General features: G+C 32.4%; 2 protein-coding genes across 2 annotated transcripts; both read left to right on the top strand.

The window, feature by feature from the left end:
• The first annotated feature begins 445 nt into the window (after positions 1 to 445).
• Positions 446 to 14,392, top strand: CPR14 (cuticular protein 14). Its single transcript, XM_012281889.2, has 4 exons — positions 446 to 590; positions 11,490 to 11,623; positions 13,050 to 13,327; positions 13,918 to 14,392. Exons 1-4 carry the CDS (start codon positions 576 to 578, stop codon positions 13,920 to 13,922), a joined length of 432 nt encoding a protein of 143 aa, XP_012137279.1. The 5' UTR covers positions 446 to 575; the 3' UTR covers positions 13,923 to 14,392.
• Positions 14,393 to 17,965: 3,573 nt separating this feature from the next.
• LOC100878063 (endocuticle structural glycoprotein SgAbd-2) lies at positions 17,966 to 20,398 on the top strand. The gene is made up of 2 exons (XM_012281893.2): positions 17,966 to 18,143; positions 19,872 to 20,398. The coding sequence occupies exons 1-2, from the start codon at positions 18,038 to 18,040 to the stop codon at positions 20,291 to 20,293; spliced, it is 528 nt and encodes a 175-aa protein (XP_012137283.1). The 5' UTR covers positions 17,966 to 18,037; the 3' UTR covers positions 20,294 to 20,398.
• Positions 20,399 to 27,581: the final 7,183 nt, after the last annotated feature.

The raw sequence follows: 27,581 nt of genomic DNA, 5'->3' as shown, positions 1-27,581 counted from the left end.
CATGACCCTTCTTTTTACCCAAACCTCGAATCATCTTCCCAAAACTACTCTCAAAATTATTACGAATTATTATTTCCAAAGTCATTACCAAAATTAATCAAAAAGTTCCCTCTGTTGATATCAACAATTAATTTCAGAGATTCTTTTGTACAAACGAAGAGCCGATTTTAAAAAGAAATCTTTCCTCGTTACCTTAAAAGTCCTGTCCTTCTCGAAACGTCTGAACTTCACGCATCCTCCATCTTCTTTCGGCTAACGTAAATCAACGTCGATCGACAAAACCCACGATTAATATCGAGCACCGGTGTCCAAAAATCGAGCAACCCATTCATTCGTTTCGTTTCCTGTGTCACGCGTGAAAAATTCTCTATTCTCGATTCATTTGAACGCATTTTTCCGAAGATGCACTGGTCAGAAGAAGTGCATTGTGAAGAGGGCAGGGATGACCCCTTTCACTGTACCACGTTGCTACGCTCGTGTATATAAAGAGCCGAAGCATCTGACGAAGAATCACAAGTACCAAACCATCTGCATCCTAACCACTTCATCGCCGGTGTCTGTGTGACAGAGAGATTATGTTCACTATCAAGGTAGGTACTCAATACGCGTGCTTCATGCTAAAATTCGTACTCGAGATTTTCATCCAACACATTTTTCTGTCATGATTGCCTCTTAGAGTTAGCTTTATCATCGCATGGTCCACGTGGACCATTAGCGTTCATGGGAATAAGATTCGGATTAACCATAGGATGCTAACCATAAGATAGGGTGAAGGATCTTTCAGGTGTTCAGGATGACTTTTATGTACATACTTCGATATTTTATGAGGGTGGTTATGGCAAAGCTGCTAGTTTCAATTTTTATTTGTCGTTATGAAGATGTTGAATGCAAGTTCGTTATAACTTTTTTACGTTTTGTTTGCAGACTATTTTGAATTTTATTGTGTTTTGTTTGCAATCTATTTTGAATTTTTGTATTTTTCTTTTGCAGTATATTTTGAATTCTTTTAAGTTTCCTTTGTAGTGTATTTTCAATTTTCCTACTTCGTTTGTAGTCTATCTCGAATTTTGTTGAAGATGAGATATGCAGCTTTGAGTTTACAGAAAATTAGGTACTCTATATGGTGAATGATTTAATTTCTGGTATGAAGATATTCAGTTTTCATGTCTAAAGTATATGTGGTTTTCAGTTTTAAATTTATGGTAAATTAGGTATTTATTTTTGAGATTATAGCAGGTAAGATTCAGCTTAAAGTCTACAGTTAGGTGTTTATTTTTCAAATTATAGTAGTTGTGGTACTGTAATGCGTTAGGTCTCATATTTGAAGCCATAGTACATCAGATACTCATATTTGAAACTACAGTAAATATGGTATTAACTCAGCATGTGGTTTAGAGTATTCAGCTTTAAATTGATAGCAAATAAATCATTCAGTTTTTAAATCTATTTAATAAATTCAAATAATTCATTCAATTTTATATATTAGAGCTTTCAAGCTCATATAGTAGATAGGTTAATCAGTTTTAGGTCTATAGTCAATTTAAATTCAAGTTCATATAATTTCAAACCCTAGTTTATAAAGCACTAAGTTTTATATCAATAATAAATAAGATGTTGCATTTTAGATACATTGTAACTAAGGTATTCAATGGTAGTTTATGGTATACAAAACATTCGATTTTAGGTTATGGTACTCACATGTAGAATTCAGTTTTAGGTTATGGTATGCATATAAAGCATTCAGTTTTAGGTTATGGTGTACATATAAAATATTCAGTTTTATGTATTATAGTAGACAAGTCATACTGTTTGAAGTCTATAGCTGATCCAATCATTTAATTTTAAAATTACAATACATTCTGTTTTGAAGTTATAACAAATAACGTTCTTAATTTTAAGATTGTAAGTGCAGTAATCAATTTCAGTGTTGTAAATAAATCACTCAATTTCAAGATACTAAATTTTATGTTTATTTCAAGTTTACAGTAAACAAGGCATCTGTAGTCAGTTCTAGGTTTATAAAATGAGTAATTAAATAGGATATTCAAGCCTAGGGTAAATATAAGTACTAGGTGTAGTAAATATTTGAGTACACACTACATAAGACAGTACATAAGTAATTTTAAGACTACACTGCATATATTATTAATAAATTTAGTTTAATAAAAGTAAATAATTCAATTAATTGAAGTATATATAGACGACAATTTGTATAAGTTAAAATTTATAGTAAACATACCCATTGCTTAAATTGAACTTTACATAAACCCACTATAATGAAGTTATGGTAAAACCCACTAAATTGAAGTTTATATTAAATAACCTTCTACACAGAAGTTATGGTAAATATACGCAGATTGAAATTTATAGTAAATCTACTAAAGCTCATAGTAAATAAATCCACTAACTTGACGTTTACTGTAAATAAACTTATTAAATTGAAATTCATAGTGAATATACCTAATTAAAGTTTATAGTAAACAATAACTTTCTTTTTAAAGTAATAAAATATTCAAGATGTAGAAAAAAGTTTGAAATGTGACAAAAAGTAAAGTGCCATTGAAAATCTCTCGTGCGGTTTAGTGCGAGTTACTATAACCTATTTTCCTGTTGTAGGGAAACAAAGTAAATATTGATTTAGTCTACGATCGATAGGTAACGTGTTAAGTCAGTTTCGAATATCGGCAACGTTTCGTTTCGAATTTTACACACATCTCGTTTGTGCTTATATTTTGTTTCTCTTTTGTCCCACGTCATAGAATCACGCGGACACGATAGCATTTTGCTTCGTTACGTTTCCTATCGAAGTCAAATGCGTGGGATAAATGTGAAAACGCGTCAATCGAATGTTGAGTCTTTTTCCTCTTTTTCAACAGAAACATGTTACAAAAGGGAGCGTATAAAACATTGAAACGTGAATTGTATACACGGATTGTATACTTCGATCGTTTATTTGCGAATCAGGACTTTCTCGTATTTTATTCTATCATTTATCTCTTACCACTTTTGTTAATCAAATACGACGCTAAAAGGTGAATAAAAACTAAACCAAAAATCAAATGCTTATTAACTTTAATTTTTACTTTTGCTATTTGCTGCACTGTATCTTTATCACCAAACTTTGCTGCACTATATTTTTATTATTGCTAGTTTCTGTATGCTGTATTAAACACTTTGCTGTTACAGTTTATTGTACATCACTGTAATTCATTACAGTTTATTATATTTTATATTTTATTACACTCCATTGTTTTACTGTATTGTACCATAAATTATTTTTTTTTTAATTACTTTGACCATTATCAGTAATCTTATTTTACTTTAATTGTTTACACATTATCTTCAGTATATTTTCAATATACAATCGCTTTATTTTAATTTAAAAATATTTTTCCAGAATTGGATTCAGATAAAAAAGAAGCAAAGAATGTTACATTCGAAAAATAATTTCTGAAAAAGAAAAGTGTACATAATTCATTCATCAAACGTATAAATCGTTCGCTGATCAAATGTTAATATCAAAGTTTGCGAAACACTGTATTAATATCGAGGCAAACTTTTCTATTAAAGCGGATAACAACTTCTCCACCTTGTTTCTCGTAATTTTGCAAAAATACGGAATTACACGACGCAATAAGCAACGTAAACGTTCGTCGATTTGCGGGCCGCGCTATCAACAAAACTTTTACGACAGCATCGCTGAACACGCGGATGAACTTTAATCTCGTTCCTCCGCTTTCTGCTTCCGGAACATTGAAAAATTTTCTAGATCTCGCGAAAAAACGAAGAAGAACGATTGCATGGAATAACTACGCGAATTCTGTTGCTCGGAATTTATGCTTTCTTCACAGAATTCGAGTCGTAAACTTTGTTACGGCGTATCATTTCGCGGCTATTTTACGGCGGGAATTTTTTTTTCGTACCGCGACGAAAAATCTCTAAATTCCGTGAGAGAAACAATTCCGTGGATGAACGAGGATATAGTAGGGCTATGAATTTGGGTTTTCGAGAGATTTCCTGTTGTAAAGTTTCTCCTAGTGTAGGATATCTTCGTGATGTGCATCATTGTCGAGCTTTACACGGTTCTAAAAATTTCCTACATTTAGGAAAGTAGAAAGTAGACAGAATTGTTTGGAATTCAGTTCTGAGGGAATTCAAGGTATCTTCTCTATCTTCTTTGTAATACAATTTCTTTCGAGGTGTCAACTTTTGTGCAATATTAATAAAATCCTAGATCTTACGATGCCACGTGACTGACAGCTGAAATTTTGAATTATTTGGAGAAAATTCGAGCGATGAAATTTGTCATAATTTTGAAAATTATGTTTACTGTGTTTATTTGTTATGCTCGATCAACGGTATAAAAATCCCTAGATCTCACAGACGGAAATATCGAATTAGTGCAAACTAAGAAAGTATTAATACCGATCTTATGATTTCTTTTTAAAATTTATAGTCATACAATTTTAAAAAATATCCCCACTTCTACCATTACTAAATTCTGCGTGGTACTAAAAAATCCCTAGACGAGCAAGTAAATTTCACAGACACATAAAATTAAAGTGTTAATATTTTAAATTTTAACTTCTCAAGAATATTTGTCACAGTAAAAATATTCATCTACATTTTGCACAGGAAATAAAATGTCACATTAATTCAAGTAAACGCTTTAAGTTTAAAATATCTTGAGAAGATTTCAGCGTTGGAATATCGTAACGTGATATTTTAAAGAATCTTCGTGAAGTTTCCATTTTTGTAATTTCAATATTCGAAAGCTGCGTATTGACAGAAGAAGTTATAACACGATCCTTTCGCCAGGAGTGTGTGACTTCGAAATTATGTACGTGTTGCATCAGAATAATTTTGCAGAAAATTAGTTGAATGTACGCAAATACTTTGATATTACTGTTCTGTTATTTCCTCAATAATTTCCTTACGATTCTTCCATTTCAAGAGGTTTCGTTCCTTTATTGGGTAAACAAATTCAGGCTTTGAGGATACTTAAAATTTTTCTTTGACAATTTTTGTACGTGTGTGATGTAAATATTACGAGATGTTCTTAAAATATATTACTAGAATTTTCTGAATTATATATTCAATATTGTTAGAATTTTTCTTTGTCAATTTTTGTACGTAAGTGACATGGTAAATATTATGAGACGTTTTTAAAATATATTATTAGAATTCTCTGATGGATTCGAAACGTTTATTTGGTTAGGTTAAAACGCCAAAGAATATTGCCATTAAAGACATGTCCCATTCTGTAATTTTAAAAGTTTCTATAATTATTTCAAAATACTGAATACAGTTTTTACATAATCTAAAACACTTTAAAACATAGTTCAAACTTTTTCAAACAAATGAAAATTTAATTCAGAAGTTTTACATTTCCAAGTGAATATTCAGAACATTTTAAAATTGTATAATTTAACGTTACTCAACAGTGTTTCAATTTTTAAATAATTTACAGAGCTTCAATATTTTCCTGTAAACAGTGTATATTCTTTACTAAACATACCATATTTTTCTTACAAATATTCTTTTATGGAACATACAGTTTCTTTTATATTTCTGTAATGAATGCAAAGATGACAAAGTATTAGAATGATCCGATCATTCCACAAAATTCTTTACGAAGGAATTAAAATGGGGGCGTTGCTCGTTAACGATTCATGAACTGCATACAATCAAAATACTCGGAATTCGAACACGGGACGGGCTTGAAATTAAGAATAGAATTATCATAACAATTACAAACGACGTACTGGATTGTGTCATAATACACTCGTGTCGACACCTTTTTCTTCAAGCTAGAACAATTGCGATAGAATGAAGCGTGACACCGATGAGGATCCCGAATACTTTTCTGTTCGCACACGTCATCGCGGATTCCAATTGTGACATTTTTCACGCCTGGTTTACTCGGTTACAATGTTTGACTATGACAAATGAAACTCGCTTTGGAGAACAGACTGTTAACCCTTTGGGAACGAAGAACTTCTAAATTTAACGTTATACGTCTGCTATATTTTTCATTCAACCTAAATCAAGCATTCTCTGTAGTTCACGAACATCGTTCTTTCGAAATTTTATTATATTCAGTTATATCACGATTTTGTTTTATTTAGCAGTAAATATTTTTTCTTCAGAAAATTCGTCTATTATTCTTATGTTGTCGTTTATTGATTTAATCTTTGATACAATTTCTTTTCATGATGAGTCGAGGATTTCTAAAATTGAGGTTACTAAATGCTGTTTGCTGACAAGCTAAAATTAGATTCGAGGAGTTATCGAACAGTTTATTATTTAACTTCGTGGTCAATTCTTCACCTGTCCAGATGGCGTGAAATCATCCTTCCGCGTTAGTAAGGTTATGAATGATTGCTTGTGGCTGTTGTAATAGGAAAACAACGCGTGTGTAATTTCAAAGTCAGCTTAATCGATTTTAATCTTTCCTTCGATGATTACGGAGACAACGATGACTCAAACCGCGTCTGTCATCTGACACACTAAATTATCGAACGTTAGATTAAAAATGATTAACATTTATCGCTGGAAGTACTTTGTATTGCGGAAAGTGATGCAAACAGAAGGAAAATTTAGAAACATTCTATATTCAGAAATAAATAGTAAAATTTAATAATATTGTAAAAGAGATTTATTTGCAAATATTGATTTATTTAGAAATATTCTAAATAGTGAAATTTCGAAATATTCTAAAAAGTGAATTGGCAAAAATAGTTCTAACAAATAGGAAAATATTTGAGCAACATTAGAACTAAATTTTATAAAACAAGAAATTTATAAATGTATAAATTTGAAAAGAATTACATATTGAAATCTCGAAACAGTGGATACTAAAAATTTTCTTAACTGTATATTGCAACCTTACTAACTTTGTAAATAAACTTTAAACTTAATTTCACAATTTGTATTATATTTAACGTAAAGATACATCTCTTTATTTTGCACATACCGAGTGGTATTTCCCTCGAATAAATTTACAACCGCTATTACTATATTTCCCAAAGGGATTTTACAAACAAGTGAGCATCGTATCAAATCTCCTGTATTCCGAGCGTGAAAAGCCCACCATGTGCAACATTCGAGTACAGAAAGCATACAGAAAAACACTGACACACCATTGAGCTATCGAAAACACACTAGACAGGAAAAAAAATCAGAATCACGATAGAGTTCCTGGCTAGAAATGGTTTTCGATTTCAAGGCAGATACCAATATCGATGGTTCGAACATGGGACGAGGAACGAAATTGACAATCAACGAATCTATCGGATACATCGCATCTTTTTCGTGATCGTTTGACCTTATGAACGGAAAGAAGCCTCTGGTTCTTTCATAATCCGTTTTATTACACGTTACACGGCGAAGAAGTCGGTGGACGCGGCATCATTACCACCGCCGGTAATTCTTCTTTCATTCCGCTTCAGGCTTGTGAAATTTTCCGCTCTTTGTCATTTTCTCGGACAACCTGCGTAATGACAGGTCCAGAATTAATTAGCATTTCAGATACAGATTCGTTTTCTGTTGGACATTCCGCGATGACGCATCTTCAGAAAGTTTCACCGGCTTCCTATTATTCGGACTTGCTGGACCGCTCGTTTACAGTGTTTGTGCGTTTATACAATTTTTCGGGATTTACCGAGGGAAAGCTTGTTAATTTAAGAACTGTACGATCTTGCTTTGAGTTGACTTGTTTTGATGAGTTTCGATATGCGAATATTTTGAAGATGAAATTCTTTAGTGAGACACTAATTGAATTAGCCTCAAACTGAAAGCCTCAAGTCTCTTACTAATTTAATTATTTAATAATAGAACGTGTTTTAAATGGTATAGGAAGTTTTAGAACATCGTAAAGATTCCTTGAGGAATCCAGTTTTCTTCTTTCTACTTTTTCATAATTGTTAAAGCTTTCATACTAATTTTTACGATATATGATTGTTATAAAGCCTGAAACAAGTGCTTCATTAGTAAAACTACTAGTGGAATAGCAATGGAAAACATGCCGCAAATACTATTAGATTTTAAGGAAAAACTGTAACAATGGTTTGCACTCTGTGGGTTTTAATTTTCTTCTCTCTTTTTTTCTCTTTGATTACTGCTTAAGCATTTATTTATAATCTTTGTGATATATTAATATTAACATAAGTACCTCATAAGTACTACTAGTGTCCAATATTAGAACATCAATTCATTATTTGAACTTTTAAACTCTTCTTTTTCTTTTCTTCTTTGATGACCAAAGTTTTGATAGCAATTGCAATTTAAGATATTAATACTTCTTTCGCAAAATTACAAAGATACATTTTAGTTTACATTTTTTAAGGCATTTAATGTCCCTTTTTCTTCTTTTCTTTTTTTTGCTGAAAACTATTGTAATTATTATGAGATGTAATGCTTTGTTAATAGAATAGCAAAAGAAAGCCTGCCTCAAATGTGACTGTTGGTTTATATCCTTTGAGGCATCTAATTTTCTTCTTCATTCTTTTCAATTACTACTAATGGTACGATAATAATTTTAATATATAATTGTCACGAAAACGAAATCTCTTTACTAGTAGAATTACTTTGATAAGTAAAAAAAATAAACATTGCTAAAGTCTGCAAAATGGTTCTGAAGCTTTTATTTTTCTTCTTTCCTTCGTTAATTATTGAAGTTTGTAAATTTTTGTAAAATGTAAAACGAATGCTTTATACGTAATATTATTAATACACTAGCGATTGAATGCATGGTTCAAATAATATTAAGAAAATTGAGGATTTTTTGTTTCATCTAATGTTCTTCTTTATTCTCTTCTTTGATAACCACTCAAACTAGAAAAATAATACTTGTATTACGAGCGTAATTATTTATATAAATCCTTCATACACAAATACAAGTATAAAATATGAAAGAAGTATTTAATAGTAAAACATTTTGTGAAGCTTCTACTTTTTTTGATACCGTTAATGTTCATTTTAATATCGTTTATTCCAACATTTGTTAATCCTATCAACAATTTTTGAACAGTTCTATAACAATTTTATTAATTATTAACTCCAATAGTGATAATGAACTACATATGTTAAGTCTCTCGTACGTTTCATTGTCTTCCTTATTACAAATCGATACACAGGAAACGATCGATTGTTCGAGCTCGGTCGTACGGTCAAGGAGAATCGAAATATCGATTACATTGTTACTTGAATGAAATCGTGTACCGGATAAGGTTCTATTCGAAGCTGTACCATTATTAGCGATTGGTAATTAGAAACGTGTTGTGCTCAGGATTAAGGGATATCATTCATAATCTATTCTGCTAATCTCGAAGGACCATTTCCACGTACTCTGTTATGCCATTGTGTACATCTTGTACTAATTTCAATTTTCGACGTTCACTTGTATCTTTTGCTTGCGTGAAACTAATGTGGAAATTAATGAAAAATCTGCATTCTTTACTTTTCTTAATTTGTAAACAAAATGTTTAATGATTTGTAAAATGTTTTTTGGAAAGCTGATGGAAATTTTGAGGTTATACTTGTAATTTAGCGATTACTTTACTTTTTAATGCATGTTATGTTCTTTTTATATTTTTTTGGTAAATTTTTGGTAAATTAAACGTTTCAGGTAAATTTTAGTAACCACTTGTTTCAGTAAATTAAATTTCTTGTGGGAACTTACTAAACACCTAACCTAACTTTACTCTTATGTAAAGTATATGGAATTCACTTGATATCATTATAAATATTACAAGCAATTTAATAGTACAAAATTTCTACTAAAATTTTATTTTTTTGTATTCAAACTCATACTATTAAATTTGTTTATTATTTATTATTAAATCTGTTTATTATTTCTCATTAAACTTGCACTTGTTTATTATTCATTTGACTGACAAAACATCAAATTCTAAAATGTTATATTGAACACGTTCTCAATTCAACGAAAGAGTACATAACAAATATTAATACAATTATAACATAAATATACAGCAATGATCAAGTTACAGTAGTTTTCGAATATAAACCGCCAGTAGATCCAAAACGATACAGTCTCTGCTATACTATAACAAGGTCGTAAAACCCTCCATAGTTCAGACTAAACAGAACATCTATATTTGATCCAGCATTGTTATTCATTAAGTTAAGCATTGAGTTAATCGTTTCAACTTTCAGTTTCAAAAATTACATTTTTGATTGACGACCTTGGCATATCAAGTTCGTCATCATCGAATAATTTTGACCCGCAACTCTTCACCTAAAAAAGAGTCAGCAACTGATAAGAGCAAGTCGACATTTGAGCACCGAACCTGCTTTTTGTTTTGGTGGCAGATTCACGGCTGATGAGGTTCTTGAATGAAATTACACGTTCCACGGTCGCGCGAGGAAAACGGCCACTTTCGTCCTGCCATTACGTTGTATTTCATAATGTCATTTGCAACTGACGTAACCGAGTCGTGCAGTTGCTAGGCATTATCATCTTCGCTTGCCCTTTGCAACCGGCTACGACACAGAGCCACGCCATCGCGAGACATTACTTTCACGAATTCTATGAATATTTGAACGAAAGGTTCTGCGAACGGTGTTAGGGATCGGCGTTTTTTTATGGTCCATGAATTTCCCAGAAGATACCTATCTTTTTAGTCACGAAACGATGCAACTTTAAAATTCTCCTTTCGGTTAAGGTTAATTAGAAGACACCGCACGAATTTCAGGATAACCTTAGCTTAATGGGGCTTGGGATAATTGTACGGCCGAATATCTATGTTACGAGCTTTTTTAAATCGAATGATGGTGGTAGCTGATAGCTAAGATGGTCGCAATTTTCGAACAAAGGATTCCATATTTTAGGTTAGGCTATATTCTGTTGTTTGAGATTGATCTTAGTGGGGTTTGGATTCTTAGTCAGACTTTTATAATACAAGTCTTCTTTACTGAACATTAATGATAATACAGCTGATAAGGTGATAGCAAATTCGAAGCATAGAATTTCATTCAAGTTTAACTGACATGAATAATACTACAGTTTGAGGTTAACACCAGTATGGAACTTAGGATACTTAGAGTGAAATCTCTACATTATGAATTTTATTAAACATTAATATTGTTATAGCTGATAGTTAAAACGACAACAAAGAAGCGTAGGATGCATTCAAGTTTAATCTGAGGTTTGAAGTTGACTTTAATTCAATTGTATATTGACGCTTTCGTTAAGAAAAATATTATTACATAGATGAGTTATAAACAATGTACCAAATATTCAGAAGCAATTTCAGCTAAAGAACTTCTACTTTTTATTGATCGTAAACAGTAATATAATACTTAATTAAAATAATCTTAATAATTACTTTTAGAAATATCACATTTTTAGCTCGCTGATGCGAATTTTTTTCCATTACTGCTGTAACTTTTTATTCGCTATTTTGTTTATCATGTACACATTTCAGATTACTATAATACAGTTCTGATACAAAAAACAATTGTTTCAGGCGTTAGTGGCGGTCGTACTTTGTACGACGGGAACGTTAGCAGCCCCTCAAAGACCTCCCAGTGGTTCTGACAAAGATGCGGTGATCACATCTCAACAGCTCGAAGTCGGCTTCGATGGCCATTATGTCAATAAGTAAGTTTCGAACATCATTATCAGAAACTGTACTAACTACATACAAACATATTACACCTCCTATGCACACATACTTCGTACTTACACAATATGACAATCTATGAAACTTATAAAGAAGACAAATACAAGTTCTAATTCAATAAATTTGAAGTAGCTCTATTACAAACAAATTTTTATTGCAACTTAGATTTTACATGACTTACCATAGTTTCATAGATACCATAAATTTCCATAGTTTCCATAAATTTTTCGGAATTTGGTGATGAAATAGTGGATACACTCTGTAAGCTAACTTTGGCTCTCCCTAGCTCTCCCTAGTTGCTTCATAGGCTCTTTCTGAACTTTCCTTCATTCACCTCTTCAATGCCCTTTAGATTCTTCAAAATTTAGAGATAAAATAGTAGATACTCTTCAAACTAACTAAGTCTCTCCCTAACTCTCCCTAGTTGTTTCACAGGCTCTCCCTACATTTTCCTTAATTCTTGAATTCTCTCTAAATTCTTCAAAATTAAGTGATAATTCTTTAACCTTTTCTAACTCTTCCCAATTCCATCGTACTCTCCTCTGAACCCATCACTCATCTTTCCCTAGATTCCTCCAAACTGAAGACAAAATAAGGACCTCGCTAGATCTCCCCTTTCAAATTAATTCAGAATTCTCTCAAAAGATATGAAGCTCTGAATTTACTCAGGTTCTTTATAGCTAACCTTAGGTTTCCCCAAAACAAAATGTAAATGGAAGTTTCTTCTCCAAAGGCGCACCTTGCACCTGGGTACGCGCAACAGGGAACGCATTATAAGTGGGAGATCTCGTATACCTAATTAGTTACCTCGTTAATTACACGAACCTCGATGCTCGCACGCGTTCGCGGCCCTGTTTTCGTGCAACTATCAAGGTTCTACGGGGTTCTATAATTAAAATTGACACGAAGTTGCCGCGGAAACGTTTTCTGTTTGCGTTTACAGTGGATGTAGCCGCGTATGTAGTTAGTTCACGTTGGCTGTAATTAATTAGCGCGAAGAAAAGTAAACAGCGAGTCGAAATGTTTGGCAAATATTTTGCCGTGTAACGAGTCGCGAGAGTGTTATTTGTTACCGACGCGATGATAGACGAGACCGAAGACAATGGACAGTCATTCGAATGAAATGACAGTGATTTGTTTACGCGGTTTATTATCGCCCACTCGAGCCTTTGTGCCGCGTAAATAGAAGTGATTGCTACTGCTTCAATCAGTGGAAACTCTAGGGACTATATGGTACTTTCTCACTGGGAAAAATAGATATGGAAGATAAATGCAGAGGTCATACTTTAAAATTACAAGATTCCCCTATATTTTCCGTCAAAAACGTACTCTCTTGTGGGAAAAACATTGTACGTGGAAAATTGTGAATTGTATAAATGATACTCGGTTCTTGTTTTTGCACAGCTTCGAGACCAGCAACGGAATATCTCACGTGGAGTCGGGCGAGCCTAAGAACATAGACAACGAGACACCAGTGGTCTCGCAGGGCTCCGACTCTTACACGGCACCGGATGGTCAACAAGTTAGTATCACGTATGTGGCTGACGAAAATGGCTTCCAAGTACAAGGCTCTCACATCCCCACGGCACCACCGATACCGCCAGAGATCCAAAGGGCGCTCGAATGGAACGCGGCTCACCCTGAGGAAGACGATGGTGGTCAACCACGACCACCTGGCCGAGGTTCGTCCTTCTTCGTTATCTACTGACGACACTTTAACGCGATGTACCACGACAGTTTAATCACTCGTTTCTCTGTTTGCTACATTGATCATCTTCCCTTGATTTATACTTGCCAAATGGGATTTTAGTTTATTCACGCTTTGTTATGCAGTTCAAATGAGTATTCGGTCACAAATTGTTTGTGAGCAACAATAGGAAATATTACATTTTTTACATATTGCGAGAAGCAATGTTACAATTTTATATATTATGAGAAATTACACTTATATATAGTACACTTTATGTAGTATAGATATTACACTTTTACATATAGTAAGAAACAATGTTACATTTTTACATTGATGCAGTAGATCACAGATGTCATGACCATTTTGTGACACACTATATATTGACATATTTATGCATATACATATTTATACATATGTATATTAATGTACATACTTCAGTCGAGGTTAGGTTGAATTAAAGATTAACTTCAGTAATATTGAATGTTAGCGTCATTAATAGTTCGAGGAATTAAATATGCCTCGAGAACAATCGAACGTGTGGAAAATTTGTATTTCTGATGGAGATTGTTGGTACTGTTTCAGGTTAATCAGTCTAACTATACCTCAAACGTGACCTGATTCCGAGCCAGCTTGCCATGGATAGAAACGACCTTGAGCCTCCGATGCGGATTATAAAAATAAATATAGTGTGGTATATTAATCTAGGATTACATTACGCATAACAGAAAAACAAAAATAAGGCGCGAGCCAGCCGGGTATATATATAATAACTGTATACTTCGAGATATTTGTTTGTCTTTTCACTACCTTGTATAGAAAGAAAGTAACGCGCACTGTTTTAAGAAACAAAAAAAAAAACGAAGAAACAGTTTACGACAGGATCGTGCCCGATGCGCAAACGCTGCTTTCACACAGATACAACAAAAATACGTAAAACGCGAAAAAACGACGCCATCGCAGCTACGAGAACGCGTATCGAGCGTCGATTAGTATGTATATGTATACTTTAACTTGTGATTTTTGTATATAAATAAAAGCGTTCTGCCCGAAAATATTATATCTCTTGTTCTGATTTTCGAACGTGCCTTTCCATTTATTTTTTCCTTTCTTGATTCGTTTATTCTTTTACAATTTATTTAACCTGTTGATTACATGTTTACAAGTATTTATTTCGCAAAAAATTATACATGGAAAATTAGAAAATTTGTCATAAAAATATTTTAGTATTGTATAACATTTTCGTTTGTATAACATTTTTATATTTCTTTGAAATTTGAATATTGGCGCCAAAATTATTGAGCAAACTTTTCGAATACTCTTTCGCGAGAAATAGAAGTAATTAATGTAAATTAACTGGAAGAGTTAAAGTCGAAACTGAATAATTAAAATGAAAGAGCAAATTAAGTGGTTATTTAATTAATATGAACAATGATTTTCAGGAAAATTAATATTTTAATTCTGGAAACAAGCTTTCCATGAATCTTTTTAATTTCTTATTGCATATAAAATATGAAATATATATTTCTAATTTTGTTGGAACTGTCAAAGAATGTGTACGTAATGTATAAAATATCAAATCACTTAGTAGATTAATTTGAGAAATATGTAATTGAGAACGACTTTGTATGAAGGCAGACTGACATAACCTAAAAATGTTATGCACCCTTCGTAAAGAATTTACGACATATTGTTATACAGCTAGCTACAGCTCTGCTTTACGTTTAACAGTAAAACAAGGGGAAATGTTATCGCTCGAAGGGTATCGATTACAAGACACCTCCGTGTCGAAACTTCGTGAACGTGTTGAACTTGTTGGAACTGAGGATTTAATGAAGATCCGAGGTAAGAAGTTCGCAAGAGGTCAAAATTGTGGATTGTAATTTATTACGAACGTGCGCAGTACATGAATTAAATATACACCGTTAATAGAGAAGTTTTCAGTAGAAAACAGGGAGAGATTGTTTCGCTTTAAAGAAAATTGCATTTGTTAATGATTAATTATGTGTATAGCAAAGGTTGATAAAAAAAAACAGGACTATGAACTCTTGTAAGGTTTTCTTGGGGAAAATGGCGAATGTGGGGGAAACATTATGGCATTCGAAAATCACTGGGTATACTGTTCATTTAGGTGCATTATAGAATTTTTATAGTTGAGAGTGTAGTAAGTATTATATTTTAGGAAAACCTATGTAGAATCTAGGAAAAAGTAAGGAGAACTTAAGGAGAGCCATAAACTTATATTAAACCTAAGTAAACTACACTTGTAGAAAGAAGATAAAATTAAGATAGATAGTAAGAAAATTTTCATACATAGCACGTGAGGTACATTACATCTATTCTAACCTAACCTTAACCTTAACTTAACCTAACCATAATAATTAACTTATATAGAACTAACTCTAACTTAATCTAATGTAACTTATATAGAATGTATTGTAATCCAATCGATTTATATAGAATTTAACATAACCTAATTTTTCCTAACCTAACCTATCCTAATCAAATTCAATCTAGTCTATATAGAACATAATCTGTTTAAAATTAAATTTACATAGAAAATAATTAATATGGTATCTAATTTATGTAGTATAATTTAGCCTGACTTAATCTACATAGAAAAACTTGATTTCAGTTAAATAGAGTCTAGTTTATAAAACTTAGCTTATATAGAATTTAACATATGTAAAACATATCTTATACGATACAAAATTATGTAGAACATAAATTATACAAAATCATATATAAAACATAACCTATGTAGAATATAACTTGTATAAAATTTAATCTGTGTTGAACTTACACAAAATTTTATTTATAAGAAACTTAATCTATTTAAAATTTAACCTATTTAGAATCTAATTTATATAAAATTTGACCTATTTAGAATCTAATTTATATAAAATTTGACCCATATAGAACTTATTCAAAATCTGACCTATAAGAAATTTAACCTATACAAAACATACCCCATTCAGAATCTAAGTTATATAGAATTTGACCCATATAGAACTTATTTAAACTCTGACCTATAAGGAGCTTAACCAATATAAAACAGCTTATAAAGAATTTAACTTATATCAAATTTGATCTATATAGAACTTATTCAAAATCTGACCTATAAGAAACTTAACCTATATGAAACATAGCCATTGCAGAATTTAACTTATATAAAATTTGACCTATATAGAACTTATTCAAAATCTGACCTATAAGAAACTTAACCCATACAAAACCTAGCCTATGTAAAATTTAATTTATATAAAATTTAATCTATACAGAACTCATGCAAAGCCTATATGATACATAACCTGTAAAAACATAATCTACATAGATCTAACTCACATAACATTTAAATAAAATCTAACCTATACAGAACCTCTCTATTTCCTACACTTCTTGCTGACTTCAATTTCTAAAACTATTCTTCACTTCATCTTGAATACCATTCCATTCATATCGTGCATAACTTAAAAGTCTGAAGAAGCAAGTTTACGAAATCCATCGTCTGAGGTCGTCTCGTAGCAAACAAACTAATAATTTAGGACAATTACAAAATTTCTAATAATCATACGGTGAACCGTGATTCATCCGACGTTGACACGGCGTTGCCTCACAGACCTGTAAAGAGAACATGCGTTTCTTAAATTATGAATATCGGCCTGTCCTCGGGCGATAGTCGAACGTTGAAATAAAGAAATGACTGATGATTCCCGCTCCGTAACCAAAGAACTCGAACGATGCGATGGTTGAGATAGCATAATAGCTTGTTCGAAGTACGTGTTTAAAAGTCACCGATTCCGCTCATTAAAAGCGTGCTTCCCTTGACAGATCATTTTTCAGAACGTATACCACGTTCGCAGCGTGCGAAAGGTCATTTCAGATTATGAGATTAATTATTTTAACGCATCACCGTTGCTTTTGTTCCCCTTCGGCATTCACGCTGCTGTAGTAGCTTTGTAATTAATTGAGTTCAACCGATCTTTCTGTATCAGTTAGTTTTATATGTTACGTCGTTTTACAACGGCGATTACAACCGTGATTAAGAAAATATCGCGCCAATGAGTTAACTATGATTTATATAATCTATCTTCATCGCTATGGATAACAAATTAATACTATGTAAATAACATTGTTATGTAATGATGATGTACATATAATTCGTTAACCATCGCACATTTATAGTTTTTATTTACATTATTTAAGTCTTGTTTTTTAATTGAACTTTATTTTTTATGAAACACCCACATATTCTGAAAATTATAAAATATACAAGTGCAATTGTTTCATCTGAAGAATTTCTACAGTTCATAATTATTTACAATTTACGTCATCACAATATTTACATCTATAATAATACGTTATAGCAACAACTGCAAGTTGGATATTATAACTAATTATATAGTTTAACACAAAGAAAATGCTAGTTCTTATTTACCTTGTCATGAAGAGCACCTTACGCTATAATAATGTCGCTAGTTAAGTTCGTACACGACGCTTCAGAAGTTAAAACATTTGCAATCGACGACGCGATGTCTGACAGATAATTTGTATATTTATAGCACGTGTACATAACGGTTAATTGACAATATAGGCGCGGACTGATTGCAGGTTGTTCGTCCCGAGATGCAGCCGGAAAGGTTTCCTTTAATACGTGATACCGGTCGCACCGAACCGGTATCATCGAGTGACATTTGAACGCAAAATGTCGGTGATAGCGACTAGTACTTCAAACTATAAAAGGTGTACGGGACAGAGACGCGATAGTCAGTACGGTTTTGTACGTGATATCAAGAAAATCGTCAATCGAGGTAGTGTAACGCAGACCTAACCTGACGTAACCTAGACGTAACGTGACATTTAAATTAAATTGGTCACGGTTCAATCTTCTTTTGGACTAGGTTTATCAATGATCAATAGCTAATTCAATCTAAGTGTATACTTAATTTGTATCTAACTTAATCTATGTGTGTACTTAATCTAATTTAATCACTAACGCTACCTAACCTGACATAACTTGGACGTATCATAACATTCAAATTAAATTGGTCACGGTTCAATCTTCTTTTGAACTATGCTTATCAATGATCAATAGCTAATTCAATCTAAGTGTATACTTAATTTGTATCTAACTTAATCTATGTGTGTACTTAACCAGTATGTAATTTAACCTACAACGTGGACCTAACCTGACGTAACTTAGACGTAACATGATATTCAAATTAAACTGATCACGTTTTAATCTTCTTTTGATATATGCCTTTCAACAATCAATAGTTCATTCAATCTATTCTAAGTGCATATTTAATTCGTATCTAACTTAGCTTATGTGTGTACTTAATCTGTATCCAATTTAACATATGTGTGACTTAACGCAGACTTAACGTAACTTAACCCAAATGAAACACGATATTTAAATTAAATTAATCACGTTTCAACATTCTTTTGTGTTTAATAATATTAACTGGTAACTTAACCTAACCTAAGTTTAAACTTATATGTACTAATCTAAACTATGTGTGTACCAAACGTAACCTAAATTATGCGAGTACAAAACGTAACCTAAACTTCACACGACATCTAAATTAAACTGATTGATTTGACGTCTCAATTGTGCTTTAACTTTTCTGTGTTTATTATTAATTATCAATTTATCGAATTTAACCTAAATGTGAATTTAAACCATATCTAACCTAACCTGTGTGTATACTAAATACAGATCTAACCTAACGTGAGCTAAATGTAACGCGATATTCAATCTCATATAAGAGACTAATTCAATAAATTACAATTTAACATCAGTGTCTGTTAATAATTTATAACTAACCTATTTATATGTATATTTAAAACAAATCTAACATAAAATATGAATAATATCGCGTACTTCTCAATTATTTCTTTCACGTATGTATTTGATAACAGTTAACATCCAACATGTGTATTTTCTAACACTTAACATCCAAACTAATCTAAATATAAATTGAACTTACACTAACTTTAACTTATTATTTTAACGTAGACCTAACCTAATTTAAATGTGATCTAAATGTAACATTGATCCATATGTAACCTAATACACATGTAAACATAATTCAAATCTAATATAAGTTTCAAATTAATAAATCACTCATCAATCTTCCACTTAACTATTTATCAGGATTTAACGTCTAACTTAAATGTAATTCTAAACCACACCTAATCTAACCCAAAAGTAACACAAGTTTGAAATTAATTAAACGCTCATCAATTTTTCATTTTACACGTTTATCAAGAATAAACATCAACTCTAACTTAAATGTAATTTTAACCCAGACCTAACCTAACTTTAACATCAACTCTAACTTAAATGTAATTTTAACCCAGACCTAACCTAACTTTAACATCAACTCTAACTTAAATGTAATTTTAACCCAGACCTAACCTAACTTTAACATCAACTCTAACTTAAATGTAATTTTAACCCAGACCTAACTTTAACACAATGTCAACCAACTTATTTCCGTTCTATATTAACAGTAACTAGCATGTATCTTTTTCAGGGATCAATTTTCAGTACAAAACCATGTACCACCACATAATATTCCTCTTGAACCTGTTAATTATGGTGCTAGCCGCTGATAAACCGATCGCCATCATCAGTCAAAGTCAAGACATCAGTCCAGACGGTAGTTTTTCAACAAAATGGGAAAGTGCAAATGGTATCGCTTTCAAAGAGGAAGGTTTCCTCAAGAATCCCGGTCAAAAAGATGCGGAAGCCGAAGAAGTTCGAGGTTCAGCGTCTTGGACAGCTCCGGATGGCACGAAACTTAACCTAGATTGGCTGGCTAACGAAAATGGTGCCACTTTTCAAGGTGCCCATTTACCGACACCACCACCGACCCAGCCAATACCTGTTCTCATCCAACGAGCATTAGACTGGATAGCCAAAAATCCAAGCAATGAAGGAAAGAATAGATTGTAGTCCTGTGAAACGTTTTGTTTTTACCTCGACAAAAATATTGTTGACGCGGAGTCTGAGGTTGGAAGCGTTTGAAGGTGTAAGAAATAAAGATAGTAAAAAATTGAACCTTGTAGTTTTTGAATTGTAATGTCATTATCATCAATGCGTGGATATGGGGTGGTGGTATTATGGGTGGCAATATAACGCGAGGGATGGTGAACGCTGATACGACGCGAAGCATATGGTGGCAATATTGCATGGGTTATGCTACGAAACGCGTCATGATACAATACGTGGATATAGATATAACGTGTTGTGATATATCGTATGGCGATATAAAGCGTAGCGTATTCCACCCGTAGTAATGTCAATGCGTTGCAAATTTCATGCATGGCGATGCAACGTGTTATAATACTGATGGATGGATTTAACGCGTGACGAATTCCACTTATATCAATGTTAACACGTGGCAATATAACGCATAGTAAGTTTCACGAGTAGCAATGTTAATATGTGGCGATATAACGCGTAGCGTATTCCACCCGTAGCAATGTTAACGCATGGCAAATTCCATGCGTAGCGATGCAACGTGTAATAATATTGATGGGTTGCGATTTAACGTGTGGCGAATTCCACTCATATCAATATTAACGCGTGGCGATATAACGCATAGTAAGCTTCACAAGTCGCAATGTTAATATGTGGCGATATAACGTGTAGCGTATTCCACCCGTAGCAATGTTAACGCATGGCAAATTCCATGCGTAGCGATGCAGCGTGTAATAATATTGATGGGTTGCGATTTAACGTGTGGCGAATTCCACTCATATCAATATTAACGCGTGGCGATATAACGCATAGTAAGCTTCACAAGTCGCAATATTAATATGTGGCGATATAACGCGTAGCGTATTCCACCCGTAGCAATGTTAATGCGTGGTAAATTTCATGCGTGGCGATGCAACGTGTAGTAATATTCACGCGTGGCGATTTAACGCGTGGCGAATTCCACTCATATCAATATTAACACGTGGCGATATAACGCATGGTAAGCTTCACAAGTTGCAATATTAATATGTGGCGATATAACGCGTAGCGTATTCCACCCGTAGCAATATTAATGTGTGGCAAATTCCATGCGTGGCGATGCAACGTGTAGTAAAATTCACGCGTGGCAATTTAACGCGTGGCGAATTCCACTCATATCAATGTTAACACGTGGCAATATAACTCATGGTAAATTTCACAAGTACTAATATTAATACGTGGCGATTTAACGCGCGACGAATTCTATCTATATCAATATTAACGCGTGGCGATATAACGCATGGTAAACTCACAAGTAGTAATATTAATATGCGGCGATACAACGCGTAGTGAATTCTACGCATGGCGATATACTGCGTAATATTATTAGTGACATATCTCATGCATAGTAATAGTAATGAGAGGCGATGTAACGTATAATAATATTGACGTAAGGTAATGAATTGTGTTATTAACTTATGGCAATATAACATGTAAGGACACAACCAGCGATAATTGAAGATATTGTATATCGTGGCGATAGAAGGTACGGTCATATAACACGTGAAGATACAACAGTTAACACTGAAATATATAGTAATGGAGATATGTTAGTCAGTAACATAAAGTGCGGCGATATAAAGAGAGTTTCTTGTACTACAACAGATATTATTTTTTTATGTATCAAATTCTTTTATGTAGAATATTACCTGATGATATAGTTAATTTTCCAAATTTTTGAACTTAAACATTTTGAGATTCAGATTTAGAAATGAATGAATTAATCGTATTGCACACGTTCAAATATACAAAAGCACAAATTTGCAAATTCAAAAATTGACCCATTTTCGCAACCGCAGTTCTAAATGTAAGAACCAATAAACTGTCACCCCTCAAAAATTCCTAAATTATCCAACATTCAACCCCAAAAGTGTTTCCACTCTCTTGCGTTTTCTTCTTCGCTAAAAATGGATTGTTCGTTAGCAAAAATGAATGACGTCGATTTAGAGTCGCTCGTAGCCGAAATAGCACGCGACAGGTGCAATGCTATGGCACGAAAGTAGAGGTCGAAGGTTACCATTTGCGGCGAAGGAGACAGAGAAATATTGCATAAGTGTCAGGGTAAGAAAGTTGGCTGTTGGTAGCAGCTGCATCGCTGTCGACGACGTTGTCCTCGTTCGTTTGGGTTACACGCGTCTTGGTGCACCCGGAGAAACCATCTGCGAGTGTAAATAACGGTCGCACGCGCCTCTTGTTACGCATATTTACGAATTATTTCTCTAAACTGTTTGCATTTCCCGCGCCGCTGAAAATAAACAGGAACACGAGAGGAATATTACGGGAATAGAATTTTGCTCGAGTGCCACTGGGATCTTCTGTGGCGGCCTGTGGATTTTATCGTGGTCTCGAGTAAAGGACTGGAAAAATACAAACACGGAGGTGAAACGATGAAAATAAACAGTGTGTGTCATGAAATTTCGACGACTTTTATCGATGAGACGAGGGAAAGTGGCGCAAGATGAAATTTTTCAAATTTCTTCACAAATTACAGGCTGATATTGTGGGTCGTAATACTGTTAGGAGAGATGGTGTAACTTTATTACTTTTCGTAGATGTGATCGTTAAAGATTTATTGGAATACGCATTTTGAGTTTATTAATTTATCAATTTATCAATTTATCAATTTATCAATTTATCAATTTATCAATTCATCAATTCATCAATTCATCAATTCATCAATTCATCAATTCATCAATTCATCAATTCATCAATTCATCAATTCATCAATTCATCAATTCATCAATTCATCAATTCATCAATCTATCAATCTATCAATCTATCAATCTATCAACCTACCAATTTGCAAATCTACCACTCTACCAATCTATCAATCGACCAATCGACCAATCGAACAATCTATCAATCTAGCAATCTAGCAATCTACCCATCTACCTATCTTCCATCTACCAACCTACCAATCTACCAATCTATCAATCCACTAATTTTCAGATTTGCAAATTTAGAAATGTACCAATATATAAATACATAACGTAGAAAGTACAATATATAAATCTATAAATCTACATATCTAGAAATACTCAGATCTATAAATCTACAAACCAACAGCTCTATAAATCTTTAGATCTACAAATTTACACATCTACTAATCTTCAGATCTTACAGATTTACAGATCTCTGAATCTCCAAATCTCCAAATCTCCAAATCTCCAAATCTCCAAATCTCCAAACCTCCAAACCTCCAAACCTCCAAATCTCCAAACCTCCAAATCTCCAAACCTCCAAACCTCCAAATCTCCAAATCTCTAAATCTCCAAATCTCCAAATCATCAAACTTCAAATCTCCAAATCTCTAAATTTAAAACTTGGAACCTACAAACATACATATTTAAAAATGAACAAATTTTCGAATCAATGCACGTACGAAAGGACCTCTACTTATATTGCCACTCGATGTAGTCCCATATTTACAAGTATAATGTATGTTTACCACTTTTCTATTTAACGATTTGCAGTATTAAATTTGCTTAAGTAAATCGCAGAAAAGTGTGTAAACAAGCGAAGAAAATTCGCAATGTCCATATGACATTCGTGTTTGAATAAATTATCCTGGCACGATCCTTTGTGTCCACTGCATTGTGATTGATTAACGGTGACAGGCTAAGTCTACTGCTAGCACGTGCTTAAAACGTTGTTCTACGTCGCGCTGAAACTTTCTATCGTAAATCAACGCGACTCTTAAAGAGCACAGATTCAGTGAGAATGGATCAAGTAACTTGGGTGGAGTAACTCTGTTTCAGGGTGTGAATGAAATTTGTACTCTGAAAGAGGGTTGCTGAAAACGATCAAGTTTACTGCTTTACTGAAAACATTTGGCTGTCGAAAACTTTTTTTATTTTTAATTTATTTATCAACCGATGTGCTATAATTATGGAGCTGTTGTCGTTGAAGAAATATTGAAAATAAAGTTGGTAATTTTGTTGGGAAAGTTGGACAAATTTATCTACTTAAAGTAAAGTAGAATTTAATGTGTTGATCATGTATTTTATTATAACTACTCTACTTTTCTATTTTCGTTGAAAATTATTTTTGCAGTGTTTAATATAGACTTCTAACTACAATTTAACTCTTTAACTTTCATATTTGACAAATTTTATTTTAAGTTATGATTTTCTGAACGTAATGATTTTTTATTCTTTATGGACACTTTGTGCATACGTTACATGTTTCTTCACATGTAATGTGTTGTTTCATTATAACTTCTTTATTTCCTACTTTCAAGTTCAATGCTTCTCACAGTATTTAATATAGGAATTAATTTATAAGCTTGCATTCGAATTTTTGCATTTTATGAATTATTTTTTAAGTTATCATTTTTTAAACTTGACACCGTACAGTTTGTTGATGCTTCACGAGTGCTACTCGTGACTCTTGACATATTTCATCATAACTTCTTTATCTTTCACTTGTGTCCTTAATATTTTCCTCAGTATTTAATATAGAGTTTCATCTGCACATTTCTGTTTGAACTTTTGCATTCCGTACATTAGTTTTAAAGTTACGACTTTTGCAAATCAATATTTACCGATACTTTATGCAACCATTACATGTCTTCTTACATATTTAATTACAATTTTTTTATCTTTCATTTTTATCTTCAATCCTTTTAATAACATCTCTCATATATATTTATCTACAAATTCCCCTTTAAAATCGTGAGTCCTGTGCATTAATTTTTATGTTATGTTTTTCTGAGGTCAACAACCCCTAAATTATTGATAATTCATAAATGTATCTTGTGTGTCCTGAAATATTTCGATAATATTTTTATTTTCCACTTTCATGTTCAATTCTCTTTACAGTGTTTAATACAGTATTTTAACAGTAATTTAGTGTTTTAACTTTCACATTCTGTGAATTCATTTTAAGGTTATGTTTATTTAATGTCAACAACCTCTGATTCACATGTGCAGCATATGAATGCTTCATGTAAACTTCATGTTCCATCATATGTAATTTCTCCATTTTTCATATTCGACTTAAATTCTTTTCACAGTGTTTAATAGTCTTTTAACAATAATTTATTCTTAACTTTCACATTCTATGAATTCATTTTAAGGTTATGTTTATTTAATGTCAACAATCTCTGACTCACATGTACAGCATATGAATGCTTCATGAATACATCATGTTCCATCATATGTAATTTCTCCATTTTTTATATTTCACTTTAATTCTTTTCACAGTATTTAATATAGCCTTTTAACAATAATTTAATGTCTTAACTTTCACATTCTACGAATTCATTTTAAGGTTATGTTTATTTAATGTTAACAATCTCTGACTCACATGTACAGCATATGAATATGTGCATTAAGTTCCTTCCTTTATTTTTTATATCCGACTTTGATCTTCTACGCGATATACGCAGTCATAAACTGCCGTTTAAATTTCAGTACTTCATTTCAGTTATAATTATATAAAGATGCTTTATAAGTATGATTATTTAAAATTGTACGTATGTGCTACTTTGGTATGTTATTGTATGTTTTACTTGAAAATTAACAAAATTGTTTAACAAAGAAACGAATCAGACCGTATAAATGATTAAAACGGAAGCGTCAACAGAGGACAGAAGGCAAGTTAAAGTTCACGTGCATTTGCAACCAAACTCTGCAGTTACCGCATTTGTAGCTGACCTACCATGACCTACCGTTTCCTAAAGCGACTGTAAACTCGACTTAATCCAATCTGTGTTTATATTTGATCCAGCCAACAGTTTAACTCAAACTGGACAAATTCTGGACCAAAGAATAAATAGGGCTTTGACATAAAGTTACGATTAAAGTTCGCCACGACACACAGTGATGAAAAACGGCGAAAACGTGGACAAAACTAATATCTTCGATTCTGAGATAAATTATTTAAATGTTTTTCGATAAAATGATTACATTAGTGTTACAAATTAGTTTTTTGTGTTAAAAATCGAATTTTGATTTGTTAGTTAACTAATACGGTTAGTTAACTAGTACGTATGAATTTTTATCTCGTAAACTATTTATCGAAATTAATTAAATCTTTTTGCATTTTAAACTTGAATGTTTGAACTATCATAATAATATTTTTTTCATTAGCAAATTCATTTTTTATTATCAGAAATTGCAAATAAATTTTTATTTTTTAAATTATTTAATAATGTTTAAATATCTAATATGTAATATATATATATATGGGTGTGGATATTGAAATCTCACCTACAAAACAAGACTTTTTGCAACGGTCAGCGACGACATATTTGAAAAACGTTCGAAACCGCTGTTGTCACATATGATAATAGGGCGCGCGCGTGAACATAAATGTGAATAACTCATAAGACCGCAAATTACCGCAAGATATTGTTATAGATTCTTGTTCGGGAAGCTTCCAGCTTTCATTTAAGCCTATTTGGTAGGTGAACCGAGGTGAAAATCACAACTTTTACCTTACACAAACATTAAATATGACTATGGTTTATATGTTTTTCCATATCAGTGTTAATAATAAACATTTTGTTGTGCAACCTACATAATTATAATGTTAAAGTATCATATAAACAGCCGATAATAATGGATGAACATAATATTTTAAAAATAATGAACAGCATTATGTTAAACTTTACCCGGAAAAATTGACTTTAAAAAATGTTCAACTTTGGAGGCTCATATCTTCGAAATGGTAGTAATAAAATCATTAAAACTGTGAAAACAGTATGCACAGATTCCTTATAAACTAATTCCATTAAACGGATTTCAAGAATTGCGATTTTCATTTTTTGACTTTTGTCCACGTTTTCGCCGTTTTTCGTCACTGTGCGACAGTTCGATTAGTTTGTTTTCACGATTCAGCAGCAACCTGTCGATCAAACTAAAATTATTCTGCTTGTAATACTGTGAAATTCTGCTCGTAAATTAAAGCAAATAGAATTATGCAAGAATGACTCATTTATTAAAAATAAATTAGGTACCAAGGTGTATTTAAAAATAAAAGATGTTAAGTTATGTTTAAAAATAAATTAGGTATCGAGGTGTGTTCAAAAATAAAATAGTTACTAAGCATTTCAACATGTAACATGTATTATGAATAAAAAATGTGGCACCCCCATTTCGATTTTTAGGGTTAGTTTTTGATTGAGTTCCTAAAATTAAATTGTAAAATCGTTAATAATTATCAATAAAGAATAAAAGGACTCGTGAATGAGTTTTGTTAGAAAAATAAAATCAATCGG

This window comes from Megachile rotundata, chromosome 4 (assembly GCF_050947335.1).
Source record: "Megachile rotundata isolate GNS110a chromosome 4, iyMegRotu1, whole genome shotgun sequence".
In the NCBI taxonomy this organism is placed as follows: domain Eukaryota; kingdom Metazoa; phylum Arthropoda; class Insecta; order Hymenoptera; family Megachilidae; genus Megachile; species Megachile rotundata.
The sequence above is the reverse complement of the archived record's forward strand: the minus strand, read 5'-3'. Positions and strand labels throughout refer to the sequence as shown.